General features: G+C 34.2%; 1 protein-coding gene across 1 annotated transcript; it reads left to right on the forward strand.

Annotated features, from left to right (window-relative positions):
• The first annotated feature begins 830 nt into the window (after positions 1-830).
• Positions 831-3432, forward strand: LOC108682967. Its single transcript, XM_018172234.2, has 4 exons — positions 831-944; positions 1294-1425; positions 1782-1879; positions 2679-3432. Exons 1-4 carry the CDS (start codon positions 831-833, stop codon positions 3430-3432), a joined length of 1098 nt encoding a protein of 365 aa, XP_018027723.1.
• Positions 3433-9413: the final 5981 nt, after the last annotated feature.

The raw sequence follows: 9413 nt of genomic DNA on the forward strand, positions 1-9413 counted from the left end.
GTAAAAGTTTCATACGATTTATAGAGACAATCAACGCTTGCTGTGCCGATAAAGCTCGCTCGTGTTATAATGGCGGGCAGGAATTTTTGCAGTTTATTTGTTTTAATTAAGGTGTAAGTGTTAATAAAAATCTTGCGTTGAAACTTAGGCGGTCTAAGATGTGACTCTATGGCTCTCGTGTTTTCAGTTTAATTATTTTTAAACTCAAATCTGATTAATGTTCTAATCAGTCCGATACTGAATATGATCAAAGAACTCCATCTTTAACTATTCGCGCCTTATAGATGAGAAATTCTGAATTCTTGTTTAGTGTTGGTATTTTTGGAGGCGATAATTTTCAAAATTCTGCGTAAATTTGAAAAACTGTCGGGCTGCAAAAACTTACGCATGCCTGATCCTTGAAAAGCGAATGAGAAACTTGGAGAGAAATTCAACATTCTGGTTCAACCCAAGACTTAGCGTACAAACTTATCAACAGTTTGGAGTGGATTTTGTAGAGCTTGGGTGTCATATTTAGACGGTATGAACTGGTGATTCTATGACAGCATTAAATAAATTCCCGTTGATAAATGATCAAAATTTTAAGGGGACATTATTTCTGTGGTATAATGTTGATAAGAATTTTTTAAATTTAAAGATAAAATTCGCTCACAACTGACATTCAATAGCAAACACGAATAGTTTCAACAGTTGAAAATTTTGTATTTATTTATTTGCGTGTATATGAGAATTCCTCGTGATGCTAGAAATACGTGTGCAAAACAAAAATAACCGTGAATCTTACATTGAATATTCTACAGTGAAATCAATTAATTAAGTAACGTTTGATAATGCGAGGCCGTTTTGTATGTGCCATCCGACGCACCCGACAGCTGTGCACCGTTCTTCTGGCGGGCTTATTTCTCTTGTGTTTACTGCAGCTCTTCAAAGATGGACAAACTCAAGTAATATTAATAATAATGAATGTTTATAGGTTAAAGTATCACTTTACAGAAATTTACTGAGAAGATGAACAATAATTATTGACTGAGAAGTTTGTTACTGTAATTTGTGGAAGCGTTTGACCACCACCATGCTATCAGGCTGCAATAAATTGATCAATAATTCAATTAATTAGTCATAATTCCTAATAATGATATTAACTGTATCTCGTTGTTCATAACAATTTAACGAATATTAATAAATATAGGACGAAAAAAATTTAAGTAATTGCGATGGTAATGAAAATTTGGTAGATTTCAATTTAGACTAAGTTGTTAAAAAAAATTTATTCCTGTCCATGAATGCTTGCAGGCTGGCAGCTCTAAGTCCTCGTCTCCAGATGACGTGTCATCGGCCCACGGGTCCCAAGCCTCGTCATGCGTAGAGGCGGCGTCCGGTCCGGAGTTTCTGAACGCCTCGTATCTTCGGTCGCGAGCGGACGACGTGTGGAGACGATGTCGTAGTCGTCCGCCTCCTCAGCCTGAACTCACAAATTTTAAGAAAGCTAATTAGAATTGTATGAAAAGAGAACAAGTTATGTGTACGCGATAAATAACATAATCATTGATTATTGTTTAGACAAATTTAGAAAGATTATTATATTTACGTGCGATTTCATAACATAACCAAAGATTATTCTTTAGACAAATTTAGAAAGATTAATATATTTACGTGCGATTTCATAACATAACCAAAGATTATTGTTTAAATAAATTTAGAAAGATTAGTATATTTTCGTGCGATATTTTGAGCAATGCCATGCATAAGTATAGTTTGAGATAATATCGCTGCTTGAGAAGGTTGCGTCGTCATCGTGGGCGCGCGCCCTGCTTGGTCTGGACCCAGGTCTCGCTCCCGCCAAGCTCTTCCTGCAGGCCACGCTCAGGACTCTCACCAGGTCCTGCCTTTTTTGCTGCACATTTATTGCTTACAAAGTTATTCTGGTGAATTTAACTCGATAAATTATTATCCATACACATGTTTTCTCATTAATCTGTCTTCATATACACGTTCATGTAAGTACCGTACTCGTAGCTATACTATACATGTTCCAGAGGACTCTCACCAGGTCCTGCTTTTTTGCTGTACATTTATTGCCTAAAAAGTTATTCTGGCAAATTTAAGTCGATAAATTGTCATTCCTACACATTCCTCATTAACCTGTCTTCATATGCACGTCATTGTCAGAACCGTTATATTTGTAACTATATTATACATTTTCCAGCCAATAATTCGTATGCATGTCCTTTCTAATAATGTCACTTCAATGCATGTCTCTGCCATGTCGTTAATCGTTATTCATGATTAAGTTGCAACCCAATTCCTTATTAATTACATTGCTCTGCCCATATCATGTGGCTGACCCTTTCATTATTATTTATTTAGTTACAATTCTTATCGTTTTATGTATGCATGTCCATGTGAATATCGTTATCCATATTAAGGTTCCTGTATATATCATTGTTCCAATACATTTCCATGCTCATAACTTTTTGTGATTCTCTATAATATCATCGTCTATACTGTTAGTCTGTTCTCTCTTCAACATATATCTGGCCATGTAGTAGTTCAAATGCAATGAACATATTTTAAAAATTGTCTAAATAGTTTATTAAATATCTAGCGAGTATATATGCTTCTTTATAAGCTGTGAAATAGTAATAAGTTTGTATTGCTGATAGAATAATTTGTTCTAGGCCTGTGAAGCCCGAAGCAGTGTCGAAGGCGGTACGTAGCAGTGCCAGCTTCTTGATCGTACGTCACCCACTGCACAGGGTAGTGTCGGCCTACCGCAACAAGCTCGAGTTGTCGTACGCGGCCCACGACGGGGAATATTTCTACAAGAATTACGGCAGTTTAATAGTAAACAAGCACCGAGAGATGGAAGACGTGCATTTATATAAACAGATTGAGGCACATTGGGACGATTTCTCAAATTCTTTCTTGTCTGTTAGCGGTTCTAAAGATAATGCAGCGCAGATTACTACGAGAGTTAGTTTCAAAGGTGCAAATAGAACAAATATTGAACAGAAAATCTTCGGAATTTTAAAATGGAAACAAGGGATTCTTGATTCTAAGAAACTACATGAAATTCCTAAGGAGTACCTTTTCCGTGACCCAACTTTCCCAGAGTTTGTGCAATATTTGTTAGCAACCGACATTGAAAAATACGATGAACATTGGAAGCCAATTTATCTCTATTGTCACGTGTGTCAAGTTCGTTATAAATACATAATTAGTTATGAGAACTTACAAGATGAAGTCAGCGCTTTCATCAAACATTTAAAAGTACAAGGTATTTTGGCGCAGAAGTTTTGCTTGTCGAATGAAAACCAAAGTGGGACTTCGGCTGACGTTGTCCAGAGATACTTGTCTCTGCTGTCGGCAGAGACGCGACGCAAACTGAAGCAAAAGTATGAACGTGATTTCGACCTTTTCGGTTACACATGACATATATTATTGATTAGTGATTCGTATTGATCAATTATGGTTTGATCATCATTACTTCTATCATGTCACAAGTGTCCATGACATTTTTTTAAACGTATGATTTATAGTTATAATTACTATAGTTTATAGTTAAAATTACTTTTTTGCTCTAAAGTATATTCATATTGCCAATTGTTGTTTTTCTCGTATATATATATTGCGAATACTAAGTTTGGAGCGTCTTTTTATTTTTTATATTGAACCCTAATAAACTAGCCATTAAGCGCATAGAAATCTCTTACAAAAAAATAAAGTTATAAAGTATGAATTGACTGTGCATTTATTAACCTATGTTCGTTACGTTGCTGGGTGATGCAGATAAGTCAGTGTGCTGATTTGAGGTTTATTTCAATATATATTTATATTATTACACTTTATCTTATATAGACATTTCCTTGGGCTCAGAGAATTTCCATGTGCACGACGCTCTATTGCATAGACATTCAATTATATAATAATAATTACGCACGTATTGAGTATATCGAGCACTTGAAACGGTGAATAACTTGAGGTCTAAATAGATTTAAAAATAATCTGAAATGCATTGTAACTTGCATTGACGTCTGTTTATGAGATTTTATTATCAGACTATATGATGATGCAGTAGAATTTTGTCTTATGTTAAAATTATACTATTCAATAGTTCAATTTTCAAACAAATTCTAAGTCTTGCGGTGAACACCTTTTCGAATCGGGAATTATTTTTCCGCGATTTTTTAAGATGAAATTAATAATAATGAATTCAAAAAAGGATACAGATTTTCAAGTCTCTTTACTTCTTTTACGTTTACTTGAGCTAGAGAATGCAGGTTCATTGGCGATTGAATGTATTTAAATGATAAAAAAAAACAAATTACAATTGAATGATAAAAAACCCTTTTGTGATATCGCAAATTTACTGCCTGATGATGAAGTCGCTTCCAAATTTTAGGCCGACGTCAGCCTATATATTGATAAAGAATTATCAATGTTTCCGATATCATCCGTGTTGAAAATTCCTTGTGGAATGTTATGTCTTGAATATCTTGTGTGGAATATCCAGTGTTGAATAAACTGTGTTCCCTATTTTTTTTCTATACAATGTCTCCAATACGGATCGCGTGAAGTTTTCCAAAAATAATATGCGTTTAAAAATTACAACACTTCTAATGAATCCAGTGTCTTTGATGTTACACATGTACAATAAATTTCTAATTTTATTTTCAAATATTAAAACAATTACTTTTGAATTTATTTAATATATAAAAATTTCGTGAATTTTCAAAATTATTCATTTTGTCAACTGATTCATACATTGTCTTTAACTTTACGCAAGCTTGCGAAATTTCAGATCGATTAGACAGGTACAAGTGTGTCAAATATCGATTTTAAGATTTGTAGCAGACAGACAAACAATCAGAAGTGAAGTGAAAGAGAAGTGTTGTAACTAATATGCATTTAAAAATTACTTTTTAAAGACAACACTTCTAAAGAATCCAGTACCTCCGATGTTACAAATGTGCAATTGATTTTTAATTTTATTATCAAATATTAAAAAATTAGTTTTTATTTTAATTCTTAAAATTAATTAATTTTAAATTTTTAAAATTATTTCTGTCAATTGATACTTGCATTGTCTCCGACTTTATGCAAGTGTGCAAAATTTCAGATCGTTTGGAGAGGCAGAAGTGTGTTAAATATTGATTATAAGCTATGTAGCAGACAAAATTATTTTTTTTCAATTTTTTTAATATCAAAAATAAATTTTTAAATTTTACAAAATTACTTATTCTGTCAATTGATTCTTGCATTGTCTCCAACTTTACGCGAGTGTGCAAAATTTCAGATCGATTGGACAGGTAGATGTGTGTTAAATATCGATTATAAGATTTGTAGCAGACAGTCAAACAAACGACAAGAAGTGAAGTTAAAGAGAAGAGTTGTAAGAAAGTCAGGCTTGAGTTTGGATGAAATTTTGTCAGACGTTTTTTGGTCTATATAATTGCAAAGTCGACGCACATGTCAAGTAATTCCATATGGACTTAATTTCAAGAGCTAATTGCGTCAGAGTAAAAGTTTCAAGCCAATGAATTTGAAGATGCACCTCGACAAATTATTTTTCATTTGTTCATGCGAACACTGGAGTATAGATAACATAACTACTTCAGTTATTGTGAAAATATTCCATTGACAATCCTGAAGAAAATTGCTGACGTAGAAAGAACTTCAGCACAGACTAAAATATTTTAATCCTTTATGAACAAAAAATTTGACGAGAAAACGCTTATGCATTTCTCATTGAGCACGGCAATTGGGCATGTCAAATGAGCACTACAATCTATGTCATTGGGCATGGTGATTCCTCTACCGGGATACATGTTTGTATTATTTTAGTTTATATCGTATCATTAGAATTTAGATTCCGAATTAGAATTAATTATTATTTAGATTACATTAGAAAAAGTGTTTGTCTCGTGGATTATATATCGCGTTGCAAAAATTCTAGCATAAATAAATCAAAAGCATGATTTTATTCGCATACACGGTGTTAGTCTGACGCCATGCATTACATTCGAAGTGTTCATTCTACGCTAGCCCAAAACTTCATAAAATTTAACCATTATTTATTTATTATCTGAATACTATTTAACTATGCACATTTTAGATTTTTTATTAATTAGTCAAGGTTAATAATTATGTGGATGTAATAATTGCGTTAGAAGCTCCACACACGCTGTGAATAAATTTTTTTTATCTGCAAAAATATTTTGATTATGTTGTTCTACTGAACTAGTCAATCATTTTCTGAATTTATTTATTGATTAAATTAAGCTTAGAAATTCCTCTCATAATTTATCCCTCAGGTCCAGGCCTCACGGTGGGACAAATTAATTAGCCCCTGAATAATCCAGAAGACGCTATAATGTTTCCCAACTAGAATGTCCGTAAACCAATACAAACGTTTCGTTTGCCGTAACTTTATCCGAATATTCATGTGCCGGTCAACAAAATATCGACTTAATGGCATGAATACTAATAATAATTTAGACACAACGACTTGAATAATCAAGATTATCGTCTTAGAAAAGTTAAATATTCTTCGAATTCTGCTGACTGCATTTAAGCTCAGATTGGAAAAAGCGATTAGTTGATTTCGTCAAGCGATCGGTCCGAACTATACCGTCGAGTCAGGGAAATAAAGATGAGCGAGGAAGGGGGCTCGAAGCTCGCAATCAATTGAGATATCGGTACATATGAATCGGTGATAGACAAAAATGGCCTAATCAACGCCGACGCCACTCTAATATGTTATTAAATGATATTAGGTGAAGTATGTAAATTGAAATGCATTAGAAAAATCGACACATGGACTCAAATGAAAGACTAGTAACGCAGCTAATTAAACGAACTCTGGAATTGGACCGTAAAAAATTTCCTGTGAAGAAAAGTAGCTGTAGCTGAAAAGTAGCTGAAAAGTATAAGCTTGTGAAGAAAGGAATAACTTAATTACACTGGTCTCGCATTCACCTCGTAAATGAATGCACCTCTGTGCAACAATATCGACCTGGTCAACTCAACTGAAAACAACGACCAGATGCAAATAATTGGTCATACGAGGACACACAAAGTGGAACAAACGAACGACGAAGAAATTTAATTTCTAAAAAAAACTCTCCAATAAATCTAGAGAGAACGGTTCGCTCACAACATGAAGTTACATACATCGCGACGTGGAAAGAAAAACTCTCCAATAAATCTAGGTTTGCTTATAACATCAAGTTATATACATCGCGTCGTGGAACAGTTATCTCATAATCCTAAGTTGAATTACAGCTGGTAGCGGTTCACTCATAATAAAAAATTTGAAATTGTGTCCCAATGAGTTGAAATTCTTATTTTTGGATGCGTATTTGATACGATTACAAGAAAAATAATTGCAACGACTGCGACTTTCAAGGCCCTCCGTTAATTATTCTGATATGATTTAACTACTTTCTTTAACTAAGTCATGACGTCAGAAATGAATAGTTCCCTATAGGGATATAAATTTTGTAAGGTTTTATTCATAATATAATATTTTTGTGTACTATATTTTGTTAATTGAAAAGTTTAAACCTAAACAAGAAAATTGGTAAAATATTAGAAGCCGGATTGCAATGCAGGGACATCGTCTATCGCTTTCATTTAAAATATTTATTGAAATATTTGTTATTTATATTTTTCTTTGTGTTCCCTCCTGTGGGGGCAGGCCGATAGGCCGAGAGAAATATTTTTGCATAGTTTTCGTAATACAGCGTACTAGTACACGACATTAAATTCAAATCTTTGACAGTAATCTTGAAGTTTTTTTTAATTGGAATCTAGTAGAAATTATTATCTTACATTTACTGAACTTCAAAGAAGTCATCTTCGACAAGCCCGAGTATAAGGCCGCTATGAATAGTGATGGTAATGGTGAGTCTAAACTAAAGGATCGTTCGGACGGTACGTGACGATAATAAAAAATGCTGAACAAAGCCTGAACTGTTCAATGGACCAAAAAAGAGGCTTTTTGTTGGATTGAACTGAATCGACAGGTTGATCAATGTGTTGGCGTCGCGACTTTTTCAATAGATTTAAAGTTCTTTGCTTGGATATTTGATAATCATTAAATGAATGTCGCTGGAGTTCTTTACTCGAAAAATGTCAGGACAAATGATCAACGATAGATTCCAAATGCTTCGTCGTACCATTACTTGCACTGATGAATTTGAAGATCATTCGCCAGGCCAGGCTATCAAATCAAATAAAATATTTAAGAGGCCCATTTGCTGCAGCCGCATTGCTAACATCAATGCTTCGCCTATAAAACTAATGCAAATTTGATCTACAACCATCAGATCAGAATACCGTTTACAGGGACCAAATTTTGAAGAGGCTGGAATACCAAGATTCATATGAATAGTAAACGTAGAATTATTGAGAGTCTCTGCAGGGTTTTATTCAGCAATGCGGTTTTTATGGCAGTATGCCAGGTTAGATTGCTAGCTCGACACATTTCGACGCTCAGTTGAAGATTCTTGCGTGCAGCGAATGGCAAAAAAATCATGCTCGCCTTACTAGAAATGAACTTAAAGATGATGGAATGCATTCAAAGATATCCATTATCACTTAAAAAGAAAAATATTTTTCGGTTCGTAAAGCCATTTTTCGGGGTAACTCATATGGAATGCATTGACAGGTTTAAAAAATTAAGGCCGAGACTCCAACTTTTATCCGACCGCGCTATTTGCCTCAGGAAGTTTTTCTTTATTCATGATTAATTAATCGGTCACGAAGGCTAGCAAAAGAAAGTAATAGCCAAAGTAATAGAAGAGCTCTCTTTAATTGAACATGCAGATGGCTGGTTGCAATCTTGTATGTTATGCAATTCACATCGACTTTTGCGCACACAAAGCTCCATAAAACATAGAGAGGCTCAGGTCAGTGAGCCACAGAACAGAGCGCCGGCGATGAAAGAGGTCGCAATTGTGCTGTGCTGAGCTAAAATAAATATCAGTTAAAGGATCCTTTAACAAATAGAGTAATTATTGGGAACATGCTTGACATTACGGACGATTGTGATGTTTGGGAGGTTGCCGGGACTTTGTAATTATTTGGAACTTGGCGGGGATTGTGGATACTTGGTCACCTGGCGCTTAATTGAACGGCCTTGCGTCAGATTTTGCACGTTGCACCTTACTCGGAAAAGCTAAAGAATGCTAAATTTTGCTGATTACATGGCAAAAAATGTTAAGATTTTCTTTGTTTTTTAGCGGAAGAGCTGATTTATTTCAATTTTCACTCAAAGTTTGAGTAATCTTAGTGTTGTTCATGACGTGGAAAAAATTGATAGTTTCTTTAATTTTACTATGATGTATGGCTAAAATCTATACGGAAAATGTGAATCAGTGGGAGACTCGTTAATTTTTGATCACAACATA

This window comes from Hyalella azteca, unplaced genomic scaffold (assembly GCF_000764305.2).
Source record: "Hyalella azteca isolate HAZT.00-mixed unplaced genomic scaffold, Hazt_2.0.2 contig7503, whole genome shotgun sequence".
NCBI classification, from domain to species: Eukaryota; Metazoa; Arthropoda; class Malacostraca; order Amphipoda; family Hyalellidae; genus Hyalella; species Hyalella azteca.